Raw genomic sequence first — 25,576 nt, forward strand, 5'->3', positions numbered from 1 at the left:
TGCTGGGAATTACTAAACTGGTATCGTACCAGACATAACTTTATACTGTGAAATATTACACAATATGTTTCAGAACATTTGCTGTCTGGAAAATTTCTCCCACAGGATAACAAAAAAATATATAAATATGTTTCTCCTTAGAATACGATTTCACCCCTTCTACCAAAGAATCATTCTGACCCCTTCCCCCGATTATTAATAAAATAAAATAAAACTTATATCTTTCTATGCCTGGATATAGAGGCGTTACTAATATTGTAATTCAATTCTATGTTTATTTGAAAGCAAATCCTCCTGTGCTCACTAACTCTATGGAAAGTGCATTTGCCTTCCATCTTGGGCTTACCAACTCACCCATCGATTCTGTCCCTATATAGCAGTTGGCACAGCAGAATGTGTTTTGTATATTTTTGCACAGTGAAAATAGCTGCTTAGACTATTATCCTTCTCTGCAATTCTTCCTCCAGTTTCAGCAATTTTAACCGCTCAGCTGGGGGAGTTGCAAAGTAGGTTTTTTGTTCTTCTGAGTATTTATCTTTTACTTCAACAATATCCCGATAGCTCCAGTCCCGCCAGTGGAAATTGAATTTCTCTAGTAGTTCTATTCTTTTTTCTTCTGTGGATACACAATCAATAGGGCTTTTCAGCAGCAAGAAGGGTACCTTGATATCTGGGAAAAGCAGAAGAGCTCGGATTGCAAACCAACCTCCATAAGAGGGGTGAATACAAACACCATAGATCTTCTGAAATGAAAGAAAACAAGTTTAAGACATTAATTTGACGACAACCAATGGCTCAAATCTTATGCAGAAAAAAGACAAATGCTGACTGTACATGCATCATGTTAATCCCTGGATTGTTAAATATAGTATAATAGCTGGATTCACACAACATCTTATCTCTAAAGTAAATAAACTACACTAAATAGATATATGGCTACAATTTTCTTTCTTTCAAAAGGTAACTGTGGAACTTTAGTAACAGGATTTGACCTAGAGTTTTCCACTACTATCATATTTCAAACCGTCATACCTATAGAAACTTGCCTTTCAGTTACTTTGAGAAATAGTTTTGAACAAAGTTGAAAATTAGTTGTGAGAGGTGTTAACTTTCATGACTTTTACGCATTCCTTTTGTACCATTATTACATAAAGTGAAACAGGGTTTTCATGAAGCCTTTTGAAATCATATATCACTTTGGAAAAACAAAACAAAGTAGGCACATATTTGGCAGCAGTATACAAAGTAGGTTACTATTTTATTATAAAATTGTATGACTAAAAATCTATGAATATTAACTTGAAAATATGTCCACTAAATTTAATGGAATTATTCCCAAGCAAGAATATGCATGAACTGTTACAGCAGGAGTGTGGCAAATTTATCATATTGACTATGGGGGAAGAACATCAGGAACTACTTGTCAAATAGGGACAGAGACAGACACACCCCTATTTTCCCAGCTATTTTCAAAGTCTCAGCCATTATACATCTCTACACGAAATATAATAATTAGTAAAAAATAAACCTGAGTTTATTGTTATGTACTCTCAGATAAGTGAATACATTATTATATCCTTACAGTATTTGATCATGAATATTTTTAAACATTAGATTTCATATATAATTTTAAAATGATACATATATTTTTATTACTTGATCCTGGTTTTCTCTCTAAAAAACTGAGGGCAAATATTGTTCAATTGCTATGTTGTTTCCCTACAGGAAAAGCAGGACTTATGTTTTGAAACTAAAGATTTGCTATTTGTTTAAGATATGAAACAGTCAGGTGCAGAACAGTACTAAACATCTGTTTTCAAAAACAGAAATAATCTAGAAGTTGGCTCTCAGCTATTTGTACCATAAGATTGATAATGTAAATACACGCCTAATCTGACCTCCATTTGTATCGGAATATATAAAATAAGTGGTTGATTATCAAGCTATAACCCCCTCTATCTTGCCAACCCTGAAAATCCTTTAGGACACCTTAATATTTATCTGCCACATGTAGTGAAGCAAGCTCTCTATATTTTCATTCCTAACAGATCAAATCATAAATTCAAGACTAGTCATGCCTGCCTGCATTCCAGGTGAAGATATACCATATTTTTCAGACTATGAAGTGCACCTAGCTTAAAGGGGAGCAAAACAAGAAAAAAAAATCTGCCTCTGCCTCTCAGCATCCATCTGGCCCGTTTGCCGCAGCCTGTTTGCCGTCACCCATTCGTCGCCATGGTGGCCCATTTGCCAAGGCAGAACTGTTCTAGAAAAGCTGATCAGTGCCACACACACACCCCTGCAATATTCTCTATATAAGACACATAGAAATTTCCACCCACTTTTTTTAGGTGGGGGAGTGCATCTTATACATACATACATACATACTTCCACAACTTTATTAAAAAAACCAATAGAAAAAAATCAAAAGTTATTTTCAAAAGCAACTTTTAAAATAATTTATGGAATGTTATTAGGTGCTGAGTAAAATTTCAGAGGCAAAATGTGCTGAAACTTCAAAATATAATCAGATCCTAGGCAACTGCCACTATTCCACAATGGATGTTGGAGATATTTCTTTTTACTCTCCAATCCTTGTCATCATATTTGAAAAACCTAACAAAACATATTGTACTAAAGGGTAAGTAATTGATCTCAATTACAGTGATTTTCAATTTTATAATCTGTCCAAAGGAAGAGTGCAAATAGTCTTGCATTACAGTACGGAATTGGGTATGTATACACAAAGTGTAATATGTAAGCTTGATAATAATACAAGTGGAATGGAAGAGGAAATCAGGTACATAATCTGTAAAACATACTTGATCCTCCTGAATTGATGAAATCAGAAATGACCCATCAGTTCTCAAAGAAAAAACCTCCCCTGCTGTTCCCAATTTGCTTACCTTTTCTCCCCAGGAATCTTGATGTACATCTTTTCTCTGATAGAGGTATGCAGCCCCAGATACATGTGCTGCTGTTTGGGCCAGGAATTTAGGCTTCCGGGTAGGCAGGATCTCATAATCATACATGATTTCCATGTTCTGGTCAGCAAGACTCTGGAAAGAAGAGTTTCCATTACAAGTGAACCTGCAACGTAAAGGAATAGTGGCTGCAGACATGTGTAGAAATGTAAGAAGCATTTCTACAAGTTCCTGCCTCATCTAATGATATAAAATGGTGATGAAGAAGTTACAGCTTCTTACAAAGGTAAGATCTGAAGTACATGGTATTACATTCTCTCAGGTATCATTGAATTTAATCTTGGAATTCTACAATTTATTTCATCAATCCCTTTAAGAAATTCATAGGTCTTCTCATGTGTAAAAGAAGCAAGATCTTCAGTAAGTGGTTTATAAACAACGCTATAGTAAAAAAGTCTCCACACAAAGGTTTCGTTATTTTTTGTTTGCATACGTATTAAACTGAGGCAGCTGAATGGTATCAATTTAAATTAACATTCTAAACACTGGAAAGTGGAGAAACAAGAAAAACTACTCTGAAGGGTCAAATTTATTGGTAATTACCTTTGTATAGCACTAACTGAACTATAGCCAAGCAAAGTCTATCACCCTATCACAAAGTCCATCTGGGTGGTTATAACAGGTAGAATGGAGCAAACTGGGGAAAGTAAAGAAAATTGTCTTATGCCAGAAACTTAACAGCCATAATTGCCTCTGTGCATAGAAGCGACAAGTCAGGAGGTGTGTGTATAAACGGAAAGCTGTGGTTGTGTTTGCACACCTGTCAAGCCATTTTCAAATTTGAACAGAAGCCACAAAAGGTGAAACCATGTCACATGACATAAAGGCACTATCATGATGGAGTGATTTGTTTCTTTGTTTATTTATAAAATGTATTGGCTGCCCACCTCACCTCAGGGTAACTCATGGCAGCTTACAATGCAGAGGTCGTATTCAGCAGGTTCTGACCAGTTCTGGAGAACCGGTAGCGGAAATTGAGAGTAGTTCAGAGAACTACTCTGGGTGATCTGGGTATAGGGGACTTTGTTGTTACACCCCTGTCATGGTCGGATCACTCATGTCTCCGGCTGGACTTCCCTGGCGCTACCCCCCACCGCGAGGAGGCGGGACCAGATGGTCCAAGCTGGTACCGCCCCAAGCACCTGATGGAGCCGGATAGGTTCCAGATGGAGCTTGGGCCATTACCTGTAGCCCTGACCCGCGCTCGGTCGGAGGACCTAGCGGCCGCCTGGAATAGGGCGGCGGCTGGGGCCTTGGACCGGGTTGCGCCTTTGCGACCTCTCCTGCGGCAGCGACCCACCCGGGCTCCTTGGTATACCGAGGAGCTGAGGGTGATGAAGCGCCATAGGAGACGTCTAGAGAGCAGGTGGAGGTCCTCACGCTCCGAATCTGATCGAACACAGGTAAGAGCCTATTTACGGACCTACCTTGTGGCATTAAGGGCGGCCAAACGTAGATATTGCGCTGCTCTTATTGCGTCCGCGGATAACCGCCCTGCCGCCCTGTTTAGGGTGACCCGCTCCCTCTTGTCACAGAGGACGCAAGGGGCACCCTTGCAGGGCAGAGCAGAGGAGTTTGGGGAATATCTGCAGGATAAAGTCGCTCAGATCCGGAGCGGATGGGTCCCCCTCAGTGGACCGGACGGGCCGCCAACAGCGAGTCTTGTGAGACCATCCTGGGAGGAGTTTGATTCTGTTGCCCCCGAGGATTTGGATAGGTTGCGTGGACGGCTGCGGCCCACCACATGTTTAATGGACCCGTGTCCCTCCTGGTTGGTACTGGCATCTTGGGAGGTGACCCGAGGCTGGCTTCTGGGCCTGGTGAATGCCTCATTGGGTGAGGGATCCTTACCAGCCGCCTTGAAGGAGGCGGTGGTGAGACCCTTACTTAAGAGGCCTGCACTCGACCCAATGGAGCTAGCTAACTATCGTCCAGTCTCCAACCTTCCGTTTTTAGCGAAGGTTGTCGAGAATGTGGTGGCGCAGCAGTTTCCACAACACCTTGACGAATCCGAGTATCTAGACTCACGCCAGTCCGGCTTCCGACCCGGGCACAGCACAGAGACAGCCTTGGTCGCGTTGGTCGATGATCTCTGGAGGGCCAGAGATAGAGGTTGTTCCTCTATCCTGGTCCTATTAGACCTCTCGGCGGCTTTTGATACCATCGACCATGGTATCCTATTGCGCCGGTTGGAGGGGATAGGAGTCGGAGGTACCGTTTTGCGGTGGTTCGGCTCCTACCTCTCTGACCGGAGGCAATGTGTGTTGACAGGGGGACAGAGGTCGACCCCGAGGCCACTCACTTGTGGAGTGCCACAGGGGTCGGTCCTCTCGCCTCTCCTGTTCAACACATATGTGAAGCCGCTGGGTGAGATCATCCGTGGTTTTGGGGTTGAGTATCACCTCTACGCTGATGATACTCAGCTGTATATTTCAACCCCAAACCACCCCAACGAGGCTGTTGAAGTGATGTCCCGGTGCTTGGAAGCCGTCGGGGTCTGGATGGGGGACAACAGACTTAAACTCAACCCCTCCAAGACCGAGTGGCTGTGGCTACCGGCACCTCGGTTCAGCCAGCTGATTCCATCGCTGGCCATAGGGGGCGAACAATTGCCCCCTGTGGAACGGGCGCGCAATTTGGGCGTCCTCCTTGATGCCCGGCTGTCAATGGATGACCATGTGGCAGCCGTGGCGAGGGGGGCGTTCCACCAGGTTCGCCTGGTGCGCCAATTGCGCCCCCTACTGGACCGGGATGCCCTACGCACGGTCACTCATGCGCTGGTGACGTCCCGCCTGGATTACTGCAACGCTCTCTACATGGGGCGTCCCTTGGGACGCGCCCGGAGACTGCAGTTGGTTCAGAACGCAGCCGCGCGGGCTGTGATGGGGAGTACGAGGTACTCCCACGTAACACCTCTCCTGCGCGAGCTGCACTGGCTACCTGTGGTTTTTCGGGTGCGTTTCAAGGTGCTGATTACCATCTTTAAAGCGCTCCATGGCACGGGACCTAGTTACTTGCGGGATCGCATCCTCCCACATACATCCCTGCGGCCAATTCGCTCACACAGGGAGGGACTTCTCCTGGTGCCGTCCACTAGGCAATGCCAACGGGCGACACCAAGGAGTAGGGCCTTCTCTGTGATGGGCCCAACCCTCTGGAATGACCTCCCCCCCGACATTAGAACCACTTCTGACCTCCGCTCCTTCCGGCAAAAATTGAAGACTCACCTGTTCCGATTAGCAGGCCTGGCATAATTACAACTGTCCCTCCTGGCAAATGTATTATTATCTGGTTATTTTAGGGTTTTTAATCTGTTGTGTCCGTTTTAGGGATTTTAAAAAATTATATTTATTCAGCTTTGTACAGTTCTTTTAATTGCATTTTAACCTCCTCCAAACTGTACATATTTAATATTTAATTTTTTATTGTATTTTTGTGATATTCTCTATGGACTGTACACCGCCCCGAGTCCCTTCTGGGAGAGGGGGCGGTCTAGAAGCACAAATAAATAATAATAAATAAATAAATAAATAATAACCGGTAAATACCATTTCTGACTGGCCCCGCCCACATCTATTCTCTGCCTCCCAAGTCCCCAGTAACCTTCCCCTGGAGTGGGGAGATTTTACAGTATCCTTTCCCTGCCACGCCCGCCATGCCACGCCCATCAAGCCACGCCCACAGAACCAGTAGTAAACATTTTTGAATCCCACCATTGTTACAACCGTATGCTTTTGCTTATAAAATAATTAAATCTACAAACTCCATGAAGTCTTTCTGTCAATTGCATCAGCATATTGTGAGTTTGGTGCAAAGATAATAACTAAAACAAATGTCAGAGGTAACTATTTGGTCTACAAATAATTTCCTAAGAAAGTGATATATTTGCCAGAAAGATAATTGTCTATGTCCCTCCCACTTATTCTATGGAAAATATGTTTAAGTTGTTACATGTTGAAAACAACTTTGTTTTCAAGAAGGAGTTTGTGTCTGCTTGCAGATATAGTTAAGTAATATTCACCTTCGTATTAGTTTTTCCCCCCTCATTAAAATTTCAAATATTTAGAAAAATTATCCTTCATTTTTAGCCTAAAGTTAATTAAATCATCTCTGTGTAATATCACCACACTGTTCCCTAATCTGAATAAAATTAAAAACATAACCATGGCGTTTACAAATTAACCTACAATCAGAACTATAAAAGTATGGAGTTTCTTTTATTTAGGTTGTTAGCTATAAAAATGTAGATCTATGGTTCCCTAAAGTGCAGTGATGTGATTCAGTGGTTTTTTTTAATCTTTGGCAACTTTAAGATACTGTATATGGGCCTCATCATCATCATCATCAATTTCATCAATTTAAATTTATTAGCCGCTCCCTTTCCGAATAGGACTCGGGGCGGCGTACAATGGAGTAAAAACATATAACATTTACATAAGTCCATGACATACATAAGTACAAAGACACACATATTCGGAGGAGGTTAACAGATACAATACATAGACAATTAAAAACCATTAAAATACCCTAATTATAAAACCCCATGTACAATCCAAATTCAAAATGTTAAAAACAGACAGTCAGGAGGGGTACGAGAAAATTACGGTTGAGCCAGGCCAGATAGTTGGAAGAGGTGGGTCTTCAGTTGTACACGGAAGGAGCGGAGATCGGAAGTAATCCTGATGTCCCGGGGGAGGTCATTCCACAGGGCTGGGCCCATCACAGAGAAGGCTCTGCTCCTGGGTGTCGCCCCCCGGCACTGTTTGGCGGTCGGCACCCGGAGAAGTCCCTCTCTGTGAGAGCGGATTGGTCGTAGGGATGTGTGGGGCAGGATGCGATCCTGCATGTAACTAGGCCCTGTGCCATGAAGCGCTTTAAAGATCATAATCAAGACCTTGAAACGCACTCGGTAGACCACAGGAAGCCAGTGCAGCTCGCGCAGGAGAGGTGTTACAGGGGAGAATCTAGTCCTCCCCATGATCACCCGCGCGGCCGCGTTCTGGACCAACTGTAGTCTCCGAGTGCATCTCAAAGGAAGCCCCATGTAGAGAGCATTGCAGTAGTCCAGGCGAGACGTCACCAGCGCATGGGTGACTGTGCGTAGGGCATCCCGGTCCAATAAGGGGCGCAATTGGCGCATCAGGCGAACCTGATGGAACGCCCCCCTTGCCACGGCTGTTACATGGTCATCCATGGACAGCCGGGCATCCAGGAGGACGCCCAAATTGCGCACCTGTTCCATAGGGGCTAATTGCACGCCCCCAATGGCCAGAGATGGAAGCACCTGGTTGAACCGGGGCGCCGGAAGCCACAGCCACTCCGTCTTGGAAGGGTTGAGTTTCAGTCGGTTGCCATCCATCCAGATCCGTACGGCCTCCAAACACCGGGACATCACTTCGATGGCCTCATTGGGGTGGTTTGGGGTGGAGATGTATAGCTGAGTGTCATCAGCATACAGATGATATCCCACCCCAAAACCACGGATGATCTCGCCCAGCGGTTTCATGTATGTGTTGAACAGGAGAGGCGAGAGTACCGAACCCTGTGGCACTCCACATGTGAGAGGCCTCCGGGTCGATCTCTGCTCCCCTGCCAACACACGTTGCGTCCGGTCAGTGAGGTAGGAGCCAAACCACCGTAAAACGGTGCCCCTGACTCCCAGCCCCTCCAGCCGGTGCAACAGGATACCATGGTCGATGGTATCGAAAGCCGCCGAGAGGTCTAATAGGACCAGGATAGAGGAACAACCCCTATCTCTGGCCTGCCAGAGATCATCCACCAATGCGACCAAGGCCGTCTCCGTGCTGTGCCCGGGTCGGAAGCCGGACTGGCGCGGGTCTAGATAATCATTTTCCTCCAGGTGGCGTGGGAACTGCTGTACCACCACACTCTCTACAACCTTCGCTAGAAAAGGAAGGTTGGAGACTGGACGGTAATTGACTAGGTCCGTCGGGTCCAGGGAAGACTTCTTGAGCAGGGGTCTCACCACCGCCTCTTTCAAGGCGGCTGGTAGAGACCCCTCACCCAACGAAGTGTTCACTAGGACCAGGAGCCAGTCACGTGTAACCTCCCAGGATGCCAGTACAAGCCAGGAGGGACACGGGTCCAATAAACATGTGGTGGGTCGCAGACGTCCACGCAACCTGTCCAAATCCTCGATGGCAACCGAATCAAACTCCTCCCAAAGCGGACCCTCAAGACTCGCCACGGGCGTCTCTACTGAACCACTGAAGGGGGCCCATCCCATCCGGATTTGAGCGACTTTGTCATGTAGATATTTCCCAAACTCCTCTGCTCTACCCTGTAAAGGGGCTTCCCGCGGCCTCTCAAACAAGAGGGAGCGAGTCACCCGAAACAAGGCGGCAGGGCGGTTATCTGCAGACGCAATAAGGGCGGCACAATGTTGACGTTTGGCCGCTCTTAATGCCACAAGGTACGTCCTCAAGTAGGCTCGTGCCTGTGCTCGGTCAGATTCGGAACGAGAGGATCTCCAACGACTCTCTAGGCGTCTCCTTTGGCGTTTCATCACCCTTAGCTCCTCGGTAAACCAGGGAGCCAGGGTGGTTCGTCGCCGCAGGAGAGGCCGCAAAGGCGCCACCCGGTCCAGGGCCCCGGTAGTCGCACTATTCCATGCGTCTACCAGGTCCTCCACTCGGGGGCGGGTCAAATCCACAGGAGGTGGCCCAAGCTCCGTCTGGAACCTATCTGGTTCCAACAGGCGCTTGGGGCGGAACCATCTAATACCTTCCAGTTCCGCCTCCTCGCGGTGTGGGGTAGCACCAGGGAAGTCCAGCCAGAGAAGATAGTGATCCGACCATGACAGGGGAGTAATGGCTAAGTCCCCTATTCCCTGATCACTCATCCACCGGCCTGAGACAAAAACAAGGTCCAGCGTGTGACCTCCCTCGTGAGTAGGGCCCTGAATTAACTGGGTCAGGTCCATGGCTGTCATGGAAGCCATGAACTCCCGAACCCCCTCAGACGCTTCTCCCATCGACGGCCGATTGAAATCCCCCATCACTATAAGGTTGGGGGTCTCAATCGCCACCGATGAGATCAGCTCAAGGAGTTCAGGCAGGGCCGCTGACGTATAGCGAGGAGCCAGGTATACTATCAGCAGGCCCAACTGCCTCCCTGGGCCCCATCTCACGACAAGGGACTCACACCCGGATGTCTGTGGCACGGTGAATCCCAGAATTCCCCAACAAGCTACTCTAATGGAATTACCACATCCATTAGTTATTTTAATAGATATACCAGAGCAATCATATCTGAACTGCAAAACTCCAGCTTACAAAGAGAAGGCAGCAAGGAGATACAGAAAGAACGTTGGTCTTACCTGAACGTTTTTTTCGGTTGAGTGGAGGGAGGGGTCACAGAAGGGTTATCACAGCCTGATTGGTCCATTTGACTGAGAGAAAACTTCTTAACCTTCGGCTTCTCCCGTTGGTTCCCAGTTTCCGCGATGTCGTTGCATGCATCTGTAACAATAAACAAAGACAAGGGAAAGCCCTCCCGGGGCCACCCGATCCTACACCTCCTGGACCCTGGCTATCTAACTAGGGCGGGAATGTGACCCCTCCCTCCACTCAACCGAAAAAAACGTTCAGGTAAGACCAACGTTCTTTTTCCAGTAGAGTGGAGGGAGGGGTCACAGAAGGGACATACCCAAGCTACGTCCCCGGGCGGGCAGACTGGGTCCCAGGTGAAGGATCGGCCACCACCCTCTGGAGGACCCGCCGCCCAAAAGATGCCTCAGCCGAGGCATAAGCATCCAAACGGTAGTGCCTAATGAAAGGCGTAGGAGAGGCCCAAGTGGCCGCCCTGCAAATATCCTCGAAGGGCGCTCTGGTAGCCCAGGCCGCAGTGGTAGCGGCACTGCGGGTGGAGTGGGCAGTGATCCCTGACGGGGGAGTTTTCCCAGAAGCACTGTAGGCCTCAACTATGGCCAACCTAATCCATCTCCCGATAGTGGAAGAGGACACCTTACGTCCCAACGAGCCCGGCTGAAAAGAGACGAACAACGCCTCGGTCCTCCTAACGCCCTCCGTCCGTTTCAGGTATATGCGGACGGCGCGGCGGACGTCCAGCCTGTGCCACACGAACTCCTGCTCCCTTGCAGGATTGGGACAAAAATTTGGAAGCACAACCTCTTGGGCCCTGTGAAATTGAGAATTCACCTTCGGAATAAACGAAGGATCCAAACGCAGGACAACCCTGTCCTGGTGGATTATACACAGATCACTGCGAGAAGAAAGAGCCCCCAACTCTGAAATGCGCCTGGCCGATGTAATGGCCACTAAAAACACCACCTTAAGGGTGAGAAGGCGCATGTGCACCGTCCTAAGTGGTTCGAACGGGGAGCCTGTCAGAGCCTTGAGGACCAGAGTAAGGTCCCAGGTCGGGAATCTATGAACCGGAGGCGGACGGATGTTAGCCACCCCTTTAAGAAAACGCTTAATCAAGGGAGAACGAGAAAGGGTGGGGGAACCCTCCCCCCCAGAATGGTGGCCAAAGCCGCCACCTGTCGCCGGAGCGTATTATGCGACAAACCGTCCTCTAACCCCTTCTGAAGGAACTCCAATACGTCCGGGACGGTAGCCCTAGAGGGATCCAACCCCAATGGAATACACCACTTTGCAAACGCCCTCCAAGTGGCATTGTAAATCCTAACCGAGGACGGTCTCCTAGACGCCTCTAAGGTGGCTATAACTCCCGACGATAGTCTCCTCCCCCTCAGGATCCCCTGTTCAATAGCCAGGCGGTCAGATGAAGCCACTGAGGCCCTGGGTGATGCAAAGCCCCCTGACTCAGAACGACCTCCCCTGGGGGAATCCTCCAGGGGTCTGCTACCGACAGCTGGACCAGGTCCGCGAACCAGGGTCTCCTCGGCCAGTACGGGGCTAACAGGATAACGAGAGCCCTCTCTGTGACTACCTTCCTTATCGTACGGGGAACGAGGGGAAGGGGAGGAAAGGCATAAAGAAGGCCCGGGGGCCACCGGCTCCTGAGAGCATCCGCTCCTTCCGCTGACGGAGACTGGAAACGGGTGAAGAACCGCGGCAGCTGGGCGTTGTCGGGGGAGGCGAACAGGTCCACCAGGGGCGTGCCGAATCTGCTGCATATCTTCAAAAACAACTCCGGCCCCAGTTGCCACTCGCCGTCGTCCAGGGTTGTGCGACTCAGCCAATCCGCCTGAAGATTGGACACCCCCGAGATGTGCTCCGCTACTATCGAAGCTAAGTGTCTCTCTGCCCACAAGCCCAACGCCTGCGCCTCTCGCCAAAGGGAACGGGGGAAAACCCTAACTCCTGAAGCCAACGGATCGTCAGCCGAAGATCCGACGTGGCTCTGGGGAGGGACTCCGCCTGGACCAGGACGTCGTCCAAGTAGCACTGAAGTCTCACCGGGATGGAACGTAGGTAAGCCGCCAGTGCTGCCAGGACCTTGGTGAACGTCCGCGGAGCTGAGGCCAGACCAAACGGGAGGGCCCGGTACTGGTAATGCCTGCCCTGGTGGGAAAACCTGAGATAGCGCCGGTGAGACTGGAGAATGGGGATGTGGAGATAGGCCTCTGTCAAATCTACTGAGGCCATGTAATCCCCCTTCCGAATGCCCTGCAGGATTGATTTCAGGGACGCCATCTTGAACCACCTGTAGACTAGGTAGCGGTTGAGACGTTTCAGGTTGAGGATTGCCCTCCAACCCCCCGAGGATTTTGGGACTACGAACAGATGTGAGTAGTAACCCTGACCCCTCTCCGGCCCCGGAACTACCTCCACCGCCCTGATGTCTAGGAGATGGGTGACAGCGAGGTCCATGAGACGACGGCGTCCCGGGTCTCGAGCCGGGGGGAAGACCTTGAAAAAACTCGGGGGTTTGGAGAGGAACTCTAACCTTAGGCCGTGGCAAACGGTCGCCCTGACCCAACCGTCTGATGTGATCTGATCCCACTTGTCCGCATACAGTGCCAGGCGGCCTCCGATGGGATGACTCGGGTTCGAGTCATTTCCCCCTGCGGAAGGGACGGCCGCCCCCCCCTCGAAAGGGCCGCTTGGACTGCGGCTGATACCTAGAACGATCTTGAAAGTTCTGCCTATTGAACTGCCTGTCCTGCCTGTATGGTTGGTAACGCTGATCCTGATCCCTGTCATAGGATTTGAACTGGGTCCTGCGATAGGGGTGACTACGGGACTCCGCCTTTTTGGTGGAGGTAGGCATAACCTTCTTCTTATCTTTATTCTCTACTAAGATCGGCTCTAAGGAAGCCCCGAACAGATTTGTGCCTGCAAAGGGGGCAGCCACCAGGTCCCACTTGGCTTTATAGTCCATCTGCCAGTTCCTGAGCCACAGGAGCCGACAGGAGGCCACAGAGGTGGCCAAGGCACTAGAACCAAATCTAACAGCGTCTAGTGTCGCATCAGCCGAATACTGACACGCTGCCATAATTTTAGCTAAATCCTGGTGTACCCGCTCATCTTGGATCGGAATACGATCCTGAAGCTGGCGAAGCCACATAACCGTTGTACGGTTAAAGTACGAGGCGGCAGCCGCCGCCCGCACCGCCCATGCTGAGGCCTTGTAATTTTTACGTAAAGTGAGCTCCGCCCTCTTGTCCTCTGGCTTAAGCTTGTCTGCCACGTCCCCCGAGACCACCGGGGAAGAGGAGACTAGAGCTGCTATGGGCTGATCTATAACCGGAAGCTGAATAGCCTGCACAAAAGACTTTTCCATGTTGTAGGCGTGACGGTCGTTGCTGCCTGGAGGAGAAAAATTAGAGGGACGGGCCCACTGGCTGCTAGCCACCTCTAAGAAAAGGGGGGGAGCAGGAATCTCTTCCTTATTGGTGGCCGTTGCTGAGAACATGACCATGCCTGGATCCGTGGGCGGTGGGACTGTGGGGTCCCCCGTGCCCACCTTGGTGGTCCTCCTAGCCTTCTTAAGCAATGGTTTGAACATGGCCTGGAGGAAAAGGTTGGAAGAACGAGGCGGCTCAGAAGCCGCATCCTCCTCCTCAGAAAACCCCCAATCATCCCTCCGTGTCTCCCCCCTAGAGGAGACCTCACTCATGAGAGAGGGGGAAGAAGCCCTAGATCTGGATCTACTAAAAGGAGTAACCCTAGTGTGATGGTAAGGCCTGTCTCTTTGGGCTATGCCCCTAGAAATGGCTGCAGAAATTAGTCTTTTGAGATTCTCAGGAAGGTGTTCTAGATCCTCCTGATCACCCTCCGAATCATAGTCTGGTGCCACGTGGGCCCTACTGTATCTCCTGCCCCTAACGGGACCTGCAGAGGTACCTTCCAACGGGTCCCCCCTATCTGCCTCTCTAGTCCCCAGGGAAACAGAAGGAGAGCGAGGGCCCCCCCGCTGCTGACTCCTATCAGATCTGCATGAGGAAGCAGAGGAAGAAGAAGAAGGGCTGAACCCCCTGGCCACAGGTGGGGAAGGGCAGGAAGCCACAGGGCGTGGAGATCTGGATCTAGGCCCAGGATCCCGGGCCTGTCTTTTCTCAGCTCTTTCGATGACCTTCTCTATAGCCCTGGATCGCCTGAGCTCATCCCTTTGCAGAGCTCTGGAAGGTCTGTCCTCTGCCGAAGGCCTAGAAGCCCGAGGCCTAACAGGGGGAGTGGGTTCAGCCTTATCATCGCCTGCCTGAGACGGCGCGGCCTGCTGGGCCTCTGCTCTATCAGCCATCGCCCCACTCACGTGCACCAAATGAATTTAGAAGTAGAAATAGCCCTTCAGCTGGTGGGGATCGCCTGCTCCGGGCCTCCGGTAAAACTGCAAACTGCACGGCCACGTTGTATCCAGCCTCTCCGTGCTGCAATGCCCAGACACGTGATTCAAAATGGCTGCCGGCTTCTTTGGGCGGTCCCTGGCAAAAGCGCGCCTAAAAATGGCCGCCGACCTCGCCCTTAGCTTCCTCTGCCTGCGGGCGGCCGCTTGCACGCTCGCCGCCCCCAACGGCACCCAAGATCGTCGCTGGAGCTCCTAAATCACCAGGAGATCTCCAAATTCAAGAAAAAACGGCCCCGCGCCGCCGCCGCGGGCTGTAACCGGCCCCGGACTGCAAGCAATTCAAATCTGAAGCCGATCTGTCACTTTTGTGCTGAAAAGCCCCGGCGCGCTGCGACTTTCGCTGAAAACATGTGCAGAGATCGCAGGGTCGCCCGGCACGCCCGAGACACCAGGCATCAGTCCGGAGCGACCCTCGAGACGGGGGAAGGAAGCCAGCGCCCCCCCCCACTGAGTCTCCCAGCCTTCTGAGGGCAGCCGAACAACAGCCCTACAAGGCAGACCCACTACAAAAAAAATTTTAAACTTATTAAATTAAAAATTCTAAATTTACAAAGTTCAATTATCATGCTACTGACTAACTAGAAAACCATAAAACACTCTTACTAGGAACCAAACCTGAGTCTTGGACCGACTGAGAGGAAACTGGGAACCAACGGGAGAAGCCGAAGGTTAAGAAGTTTTCTCTCAGTCAAATGGACCAATCAGGCTGTGATAACCCTTCTGTGACCCCTCCCTCCACTCTACTGGAAAAAAGCCTGGTTCTTTGTTATCATTCAAGCCTATCTGTGATTATTGGATTCTTGGGTCTAGTAAGTACTTTGTGGTCTGTACAATGCCAACTATATAATGTTTGCTTTTGCCATGTGGTATTCTACTCTTAATTCATTCCCATAGCAACTATCTCACGCTGCCTTTCAAACTGATGCTTCCAGATATATTGGGCTAAAATTCCCTTAATCTCCAGCGAGGACATCCTGATTGTAGAATACTATTGTAAAGACTAGCCAACAAGACTTCCATTTCTATAACAGAAAAAAAAACTGTAAAATGCTTCAAGGTCTTTTGCTGATTAATTCTATTCATCTACCTATTTTACTTCCCAAACTCACTCTACAATATGATTTTTTTATTATGACCACACCTAATAGGAACACAATTAAACAGCTACACAAAAGACAAGAAATGATGTTTCAGAGCTAAATAGCAAATTAAAATAAATATCTGTATTTCACTGGCATATACGTAGTGTTTTAAAAATTCAAACTTAATACTGTTAACTTTTTACAAAAACAAATAACTTGTCACTAAAACTGGCCTTCTGTAGAAAGACTGGAAAGCAGGAAAAGAAATACTGATTTGTTTTTAAAAAGAGACAAAGGATCTGCTAACTTAGTTCTATCTTGCCTAGATGTGTGGAAAGCATTACGGTATTAAAAGTAGATTATTATACTACGAGAAAGAAGTGTTCCTGAGGAAAAATCAGGTAAGCTCTGCTTTATTAGCTCTTAACACTATCAATAAGTATAGCAGAATTGGTAAGCTAAGTATAATATTGCATTAAATAAAATGTTGATATGACAAGAATTGCATTTATTTATTAGATTTATATTACTATTCATCTGGCAGTTCAAAGTGGTATATACAATATAATGCTTCCTCTCCCTACCTTTTCTCATAGCAATACCATATGAGGTAGCGAGGGCTGAAAAAAGTGAGTGACCAAAATCACCTAGCAAGATTCTGTGGTTAGGAATGGACCAAAAGTTGGATTTCCTGCTCTACACTGTCATACTAGCTCTCAGAAGAGTTCACAGTAGGTGCTGGCTTAGATATGGATACAACACATAAATATATTCATCCATATTAGCAATATTGGTTAAATGAAGATTTAGACATATTAGCTGAGATTGCAGAAGATACAAAACTATGGTATCCTTGGGGACAGTTTCATAAATAAACCACAATTGATCAGATTAACAAATAATGCTAAGCCAAGCACTAGTGATCAGGAACAGGGGTCCTGTAGGAGTGGAATAGAACAGAAGTCCATAAGCCTGCTTATTGGAGAAGGATACCATGGGTCTAGGTCAGAAAAGCCATTGCCAAACCATTCTAGCATTGTATTTATATGCCAAAAACCACGAGTTTGCCTTTGAATAAATGCAAATAATAGTTGTGTGCATGGATATTAATGGCTATCTACTGTTAGAAATAGGGCACAGAATTGAGTCTTGCCATAATCAAGCAGGTCTGTTTTTGTATTTGTAATGGAGAAAAGAGGAAAGGGGAGAAACGTATGAGTCTTACCTCCCTAACCATCGACAGATGATAAGAAATGCATTGATCCACCGGATCGTGAATCTTCTTAAGCAGCTGTTTCTTCAGGAAGGGTTTGAATGCCTTGTCAAACATAGCAGGAATGCTAAGTACTACAAATGCCAGAGTATCGTCAGAGTACCGCAGATGCAAAGTTGGAGGAAGAATCTCATTATACCATCCTACCTTCAGGAGAGAAGAAAAAAAAAGCTAAGTTTCATTTTCCAAAAGAAGAAAAAAGTAGCAATTAATTTTTTTTTTACAATCAAAAGATTAAAGATATCTTTACTCCATAATCTGGTGCTATGGGATGTATTTAAATAAAGGTTAAATAAACATACAGAAACTGAAGAACAGCTGTATATTTTTCCTGAGATTCAGTTTTCCAAAATTTAAAGTTTTTCAATTATCTTTCAAGGCCTGAATAGAAACAGAAAGTGTAGAAACAGAGGAATGGGAAACTGGTTTGCATATCAGATTTACCCGTTAGGCTACTACTAGAACTAGTTATACAGAATTAAAGTGGGGAAGGGGGAACTAAATAAAACAGTAATCATATCTCAACCTAATTAGCCAATATAAGCTTTTAACAGGATCACTGGTGTTCTTTCTGATGCATCTGTATTTTTTTTAATATGGGAAACTATGATTATACGTTTAGTGAATTTAAACCAGCTTCAAATCATGATTTTATAATGCAAATGCAAACCTCAATACCAGAAGTGAAACTGAAGATTTTTAAATTTTAATTTCAAGTAATTTAATTTCACGAGGACCCAGATTGTTGGGGGCAATGTGTTGATACATTGTTGTCACAGAAGGCAGAAAGCACTATGAAACAGTATATAAGTCTAAGTGCTATTGCTATTAATTTCAAGTACTTATTGATTTGCTTGAAAACTGGAATTAATTTAGAGTTTACAATTCAACGTCTAATGTGAGTTAATGACATAGAATATTTGCTCCTTGTGAAGTCATAATGGATGTGAACAGAATAAGCAAGAAGTTTGGGGCCTTCGTTGAACCATGTGTTTCATATCCAAAGATGAATTAAAAAGGCAAACAAAGTACTAGTGGTCATAGGCCGACACATTTTGAAAGTGCTACTTGAAGGCAGGTAATAGTGATCTAAATCAGATACTTATTTACTCAGATAGATATGATGACAATTTTGCATGCATGTTAGCATAAAACTTTAAAAGTAGGTCCTTATATTCCACTAAATGAAAACCCCACTTTTTAAAAAAAAAGTATGAAGATTTTACTGGGGATGAATTAATTCTCAGTAAAATGTTCCAATAACATCTGACTTGAACACAACATATTGTAGCTTTGTTGGTAAGAAATAAATTGGGAAGAGAAACTGGTAAAGATTCTGTGTGCTTCATAAAGTCACACAGACATTTTTTGTTGTAAAAACTCTTATTACCCGTGACTTCTTTTTCCATGTCTGGGTTCAATTATATGGTTCTAACATATCTAATTTAATTCCAAGTCATAGTATATCATTCAAATACAGAAAAGTGGGCTGATTGGAGACCCCATGAATAGGGAAAGCTTTACTCAGTGATGGTATCTTGCTTTTGTTCTCCCTTCTCTTTCTAAATCTAAATGAGGATTAAATGATTTAATGGCCTTTGTACCACTGTGGGTACAAACCTATGTTTAAATTGTGCTGTCTTTTCAACTCTAGGATGAAACATTTATCCTGGTAGCTGTTGAAACTTTGCCATTATAAGCAATTTTATTCAAACAAAATGCCAGATATGCTGACATAAGATGAGCCAAATTCACACAAAATTCTAAATTACAATGTGGTTGCCTAGTCTCTGGTTAAATGTTTGTGTAACCCCAGTATGGTGGGATAGTTGACTAGTTTAAAGATGAATGTAAATTAATTAACCATGGATTAGCATGTTAGATCAGCATACAACGAACTGTAAATTGACCACATGGGCTGGGTTCACATAACACATAAGGCTAGTTTGTGTTCAGTAGATCATATCGGTACTCCTTGACTTAAAGCACAATTGGGGCTAGAATTCCTGTCATAAGTCATTATGGTTGTAAGTCAAGTTGGACCTGATGTTATAACAATTTTTACAACAGTTCTCAAGCAAATCACCACAGTCATTGAGCAAATTGATAGGTATTGATTACCATCTTTAAAGCGCTCCATGGCAGTGGACCTAGTTACCTGCAGGATCGCATCCTACCACACACGTCCCTGCGACCTATTCGCTCACACAGAGAGGGGCTCCTCCTGGTGCCGTCTGCTAGTCAATGCCAGCGGGCGACACCTAGGAGTAGATCCTTCTCTGTGATGGGCCCAACCCTCTGGAATGACCTCCCCCCAGACATTCGAACTACCACCGACCTCCGTTCCTTCCGGCAAAAGTTAAAGACTCACCTGTTTCAATCAGCTGGCCTGGCACTTTCTTAGTTGTACCTCCCAGGGATTTATTTTATTTTAGGGTTGGGGTTTTATTTATGATGTTTTAAGATTAGTATTATTTATTTCTTAGCACAGTCTATTTCCTCCTCCAATGTATCTTAAATGCAGTTTAAACGTATTTAATTATTGTGAATGTTTTTATTATTGACTGTACACCGCCCCGAGTCCCTTTTTGGGAGAGGGGCGGTCTAAAAATCTAAGAAAATAAATAATTGAGCAAATCACACAGTCAAAGTGACTCCAGCTTCCTCGGTGGGCGTGTGTTGCTGGAAGTCGGCAAAAAAGGTTGCAAATCACAATCATGTGACCACAGGATGCTGTAACTGGCCATAGATACAAGCCAGCTGCCAAGCATCAGAAGTGTGTTCAAGTGACCGTGGGGATGGTGCAAAAGTCATAATGACTTGGTCATTCCTTCCTCCTGTGTCTGTACTGCTAGAATATAGAATTTGGGCTAGTTTTAATCCAACCATACTATCACATAAACTTTTGCCAGGAAGCCCCTTATTCAGCTGAATGGGGTTTTATCCCCTTGTTCCACATGCTTAAAACAACAAGTTCAGTCTTAGAAAAAAGTCATATGCTGTTTCCATGACTTAGCTGCAAAATAGCTAATGACATTTTAGTCTGACAAGTTGTATTCATACTATAGCATACTGTGCTATAGTACTACCTTATAGTTTAACGTCATGCAACTGGGCAAAGCAAATTATGACTAATTATGGGTGTGTTGTGAAAATATTGCTCAAAATGGAAGACCTTGTATAAATGGAAGACTCTGACCAAGACAATAGAGCAGATTGCTTATCCTTTTTTTCCCCAGAAACCATATTCTACCATAGATTCCTTGCATCGGGATTCCATAAACACATGAATAGAATTTTTCAGTTGAAAATATAAGGAGAAAGACATTATACAGGTAGCTTAGAAAAGGGAAGGCCATCTTTCAAATTACATTTGCTTTGGATGCCCCACCCCATCCCCCACCCCGCTCCAGGCCTCTCAATCAATGGAAACTGTCCTTTGAGTAAACCCTCAGGACAGGTAGCAGTGTTTCCCAATATGGGGAGGGGGTAGAATGGCATAATTCACATATACCGAGCCTTAGTTTGCCTGCCAATGGTTTATTTACTAAACCTCACTTGCCTAAGCATTTGTGTAACACATTAAATAATAAACAAACTCTGATTTTGAAACCATAGCAGTATAATTCATATAACATGCTGAAGCAAACGGGAACAAATTTATAATTAAATCATAAATGTAATTATGAAAAAAGATTAGTGTAATGTGTGAATGCATTTATAAAAATAGGCTTTTAGATGCCATGCACTACAAATGGTACTACTGCTAACCAAACATATGTTTTTGCTTTCCAGGATCACAGACGGACACATGGAACATTACAAATAACTACTACCCACAGATATTATCACAATTCCTTACAGTGGAGGGGTAAGTTCCCTTTCTGTGATTATACTACAAACTACTATACATTAATCTCTTGTTTATAAACATCTACTGTGCATATTGGTCTTGGGGAAGCAATCTTCTTGTAGTTGCATTTTTCCTTTTTTACCCCATAAGAGAAAACAAAATTTTCTAAGTGGGTGGAGGCTCATCCCTCTGAGGTAGTTCAAGAGAACAGTACTAGGAGAAAAAGGCATAATGAAACCTTCTCCTTCTTTTAGTTAAAGAAATGGACAAACAATTGTTTTCCAGAATAGATATTTTGCTAATTTTCAGTGGCATGGCTTGTAGAAACTCCAGGAATCACTAGTTGAATGCTAGGGGCTGCATAAACCCAAGAGCTGCCCAGCTCTGATCAAGCACTAGGGACTACATATTGCTATTGCTGAACTAAATGTTAGTCACTGCTTTGTCTTTCTTGGCTGTCCAACAGGTGCTGAGGTGAGGTTATTCCCCATGACTTGTGTGCAATATGTACGGGCTACGGTTCAAGCTGACACCCTGATCCTTATGATCCCAGCTATTCTTCACTGGAGTTGCCATCCTTTTTGATCCATCAGGACTCCTGCACTTTTGCAAAGTCCTCCACAATCAATTACATACACAGGATAAACTATATCTAACAAAGGAATGCAACAATTGGATTTAGCAATCTACTATTCTGTTGCAATACTTTCAAATGCACAGCAATTATTTGGAGACATAAAGGAGGGCAAGTCTATTTGCCTATTAATGGTGCTGGTTCTGTAAGCTGATCTCTGAAACTGTTCAATAAAACCTTGGATACAGCAATTGATTCATTGTCAGTCTGTGTTAGTTGATGGGATCCTGCCCACCATCATATGGTTCTAACGTATGCAAGTCTTGAACTCCAAATGGAAGCTCAAAAGACTTCCTAATACAAGGACTCATCTCAGCACTTGAGTTCCAATGAGAAAAAGGATGATAATTCCTGTTATTACTTCTGTGATGGACTATGCAATCTTGTACCAGAAAAAAACCATAAAGATGTTATTCTGCTGAGCCAAGAACTCGTAAACCCAGGAAATCAAGGAGAGTAAGCATGCATTTGATTAAATGAAAGTTTAAGAGATTATTCAAAAGATGCAAGAAGTCATGGTTGTACTAATTCATAATATAATTTAATTACTTTTGACATAACATCTCGCATTACGTTTGCAAGTAACTAATTTAGGGTTATGTGAATTCAGTGTCTTATTTAAGAAACCACAAATAGAACATTATGTGAGCTGACAATGAACAACAGATGAATGTTAAGTGTTCTCGTTTAGTGAGAAATCTTGTTTAGTGAAAAATCACCACTTTATATAATCATAGTTTGGCATCTACAATTGGACCCATAACATGATATGCCCATTATATATTTTCCTTTCTACAACCTTCTTCCATCATATGTGCAGGAAGGACCTGCCTCTTTTGCCTCTATAAAATAATTATTTCTGCCCAAGTATGACTTTGTCAGGTTTGCTACCTTGACTTTTATTCTTTCCATATTCAAATTTGCATTGCCGGTTTATTTCCTAGCATACCATCCAATAAAACTATTAGCACTGACTCCGAGAACAGTACTGTGCTTCTTTTAATTGCAATCTAGTCCTCCCTTTCCTTGCACTGAGACCCTTCCTTGATGAACCTGAATTCAGAGACGCCAGGCATCTGTGGCACTCTCAAATATATGATTATCTACAGAAACTGCAATGCCAAACCAGGTTGAGTTTCCACAACTCACTAGACAAAGTGCAGGTAACTGATCTGTGGCTCTTGCTGCATGAACCCAGACATCTGTATTAATTCAGGAACCCTTGGTTCAGTTAACTAGGGGTTAATGTATTGTATATTTTTATGACTAGCTCATGATTCAGTGAGAAGTTAGCTTTTGTAAAAGAATTTAAACCTGTTTACAGGGAGCAGAACTGCCTTACATTTTGATGGGCTCATAAAAAAAGCATTGTTAAAAAGAACATTATGACTGTGTGTATAGTTGATGTTCTGTACATTAATAGCATGGTTGGGCCTACTCATGTGGTAGGGTTGCTGTAACCCATGCCCTAGCATTTGTATTGGTATTTATTGTTTTGGTCTGGCTAAGTCAAACTGTAATATAATTACTCCATATTATCACTGGCAGGCAACTGTTGTGTCAAGGTAATAGGGTTGGTTGCCTTGCTGATTTTGAAGCACTGACATTCTACAGAACTGGCTTCGCATTCCTATTGTTTCCACTATTTTTTAAAAAAAGTATTTGGCACAATTTACTTCTCTGACATGTTGTATCCCCAAAATAATTTGGTGAAGGATTTATCATATTTGGTAGCTTATAACCAACTTGATTGGGAAAATATCTATTTGTCTTGTTAGCAAATGCAAATAAAATACTTCCCCTTTAAACAAGAAATAGGAAATCTAATTCAGTCTATCTTTCAGCTTTTCAAATGTTAGACGAGACAACTAGAAACAGCAATTTATCCTGTCGAGGTTACTATATGTACAATTTTCCTTTCATTGCACAGTTTATTCAATTAATAGCAATAGTTCTGATACTTATACATCACCTCATAGTGTTTTACAGTACTCTCTGTGCAGATTATAATGTCAGCATATTGCTCCCAACAATTTGGGTCCTCATTTTACTGACCTCAGAAGGATGGAAGGCTGTCAATCTTGAGTCCCATCAGGATCAAACTCCAGACTGTGGGCAGTTATCCTGCAATACTGCATTCTAACCACTGCACCAGCCTCAATGTTAACTTGCAAGATTGTACTGTAAATTGTGATTTACAGTACAAATTATAGCAGATGGCTTCGATAGCCCCAATCAAGCCACATCGTGGTTCAGAATTCTATACTAATGCAATCTGAAGAGACAGTAACAATAAGCAACTGAGATTTTGCGCCCAACGTAAGCAACAGGATTCCTTTATATCAGTGGTTCTCAACCTGTGGGTCGGGACCCCTTTGGGGGTCGAACGACCCTTTCACAGAGAATGCCTAAGACCATTGGAAAACACATATTTTTGAAAAAAATACGGAAAACATAATTTTATGGTTGGGGGTCACCACAATATGAGGAACTGTATTAAAGGGTCACAGCATTAGGAAGGTTGAGACTCACTGCTTTATATATAAAAAGGATGCTAGATTGCCAAGCAGCATTTGAAATCAACAATTCACTGGTTTTCTCATGCTCCTCTGTATCTTTCTCAACAGATCTTTAAATGGAACAAACATTTAAAAAAACAAACCCCATAATTGAACTATTGCTTAAGAAAGAAAGCCCAGACATGAAGGTAGTGATAATACAGAAAAGCTCAGAAAAAAGAATAAATAATGCAAGACGATTAATTGCATCTGTGTAAATGAACTGGAGAAAACATGATGCAAGAGTCATTTGCTCACAAATAAACAGGTAACTTGCCAGTTTGATCTATTTATTATTTGCACCATTCTCATACAACAGCATTTCCTAATACAGGTAATCCTCAATTTACAACCATTCACTTATGACCGTTTTAGTTACAACAGCACTGAAATAGGTGACATGACTATTTCTCACATGATAGTTGCACCATCCCCATGGTCATTTAATCAAAATTTGGAAACTGGTTCGTATTTATGACAGTTGCAGTGTTCCTGGGGTCATATAATCACCTTTTTTGCAACCTGACAAGTAAAAGTCATTGGGAAAGCCAGATTCACTTAACAAACCGTGTTACTAACTTAACATCTGCAGTGATTCACTTAAGAACTGTGGCAAGAAAGGTCATAAAATGGGGAAAACTCACTTAACAGTCTCCCTTAACAACTGAAATTTTGGGCTCAATTGTGGTCCGAGGTTGAAGACACCTGTATCTCACCTAAAAATTGCAAAATTATGCTGCGACAAAACGTCCTGATGCCTCATGAATTGTTTCCATGAATATTACATGATTGCCTATATCACTTATGAATGCCAACATGTGTAATTTAAATATGTCCAATCTATAGGAAAGTACAAAAATAAATAGTAAATCAGTAATCTCGTCTCTGTAATCGCCTTCTCTCTCTCTCTCTCTCTCTCTCTCTCTCTCTCACACACACACACACACACACACAAAACTACAGTTATTCCTTAACATTATAAGCACCGCATAATGTCAAGGAAAGGAAACTTTTGAGATAATACAGTTGAAGAGCTGTATATTGGTCTATAGTGCACAAAAAAAATCAGAAGTCTGGTAGCACCTTTTCCGACTAGCACATATTCTGTGAGCTACTATTTACGCCTTTCTGCGTGACAGTACAGTGCAATAAAAAGTATATATCGATCTCCCTCCTTAAATGAGCGCTCTAGACGCTAACATGTGCGCAGTACCTTAAACGGATAAATCTCAAAACCCAGATTTTCCAGGAGATCTCGGATCTGTCTCTCCAGATGGACCACATGTAACTCCATGGTGCTCGATCGCCAGGTCCTATGGGAAATGTAGTTCTCGCGGCGCACGAAAAGCCCTCGCCCACATGCCTGGCGTGGCCAGAGGTAGTCAAGCGATCG

The 25,576-nt window shown here is 44.7% G+C and overlaps 1 protein-coding gene and 1 long non-coding RNA gene across 4 annotated transcripts; one reads left to right on the top strand and one right to left on the bottom strand.

Annotated features, from left to right (window-relative positions):
• Nucleotides 1-25,528, bottom strand: MMACHC (metabolism of cobalamin associated C). Its single transcript, XM_081947448.1, has 4 exons — nt 25,397-25,528; nt 17,091-17,285; nt 2,907-3,059; nt 1-743 (listed from the first exon to the last, which is right to left on the bottom strand). The coding sequence occupies exons 1-4, from the start codon at nt 25,475-25,477 to the stop codon at nt 432-434; spliced, it is 741 nt and encodes a 246-aa protein (XP_081803574.1). The 5' UTR covers nt 25,478-25,528; the 3' UTR covers nt 1-431.
• LOC309389277 lies at nt 17,947-24,362 on the top strand. Of its 3 annotated transcripts, none has more exons than XR_014174921.1 (4): nt 17,947-18,216; nt 20,378-20,473; nt 20,934-21,009; nt 21,458-23,093. It is a non-coding gene; the product is annotated as an uncharacterized lncRNA (long non-coding RNA). The 3 variants fall into 3 exon arrangements; XR_014174922.1 differs by lacking the exon at nt 20,378-20,473 and adding an exon at nt 24,253-24,362 and having other exon boundaries at nt 17,951-18,216; nt 21,458-22,081; XR_014174923.1 differs by lacking the exon at nt 20,378-20,473 and having other exon boundaries at nt 17,955-18,216.
• Nucleotides 25,529-25,576: the final 48 nt, after the last annotated feature.

This window comes from Natrix helvetica, assembly GCF_964273705.1.
Source record: "Natrix helvetica genome assembly, chromosome: 3".
Classification (NCBI taxonomy): domain Eukaryota; kingdom Metazoa; phylum Chordata; class Lepidosauria; order Squamata; family Natricidae; genus Natrix; species Natrix helvetica.

Excerpts from the sequence above, each read along its gene's own strand:
- MMACHC (XM_081947448.1), bottom strand. The coding sequence starts at position 25,477 with ATGGAGTTACATGTGGTCCATCTGGAGAGACAGATCCGAGATCTCCTG. Across the intron at positions 3,060-17,090 it reads ATCTGTCGATGGTTAGGGAG|AGTCTTGCTGACCAGAACAT; the intron begins GTAAGACTCATA and ends TCTTCTTTCCAG. Across the intron at positions 744-2,906 it reads AAGATTCCTGGGGAGAAAAG|AAGATCTATGGTGTTTGTAT; the intron begins GTAAGCAAATTG and ends CTTTCATTTCAG.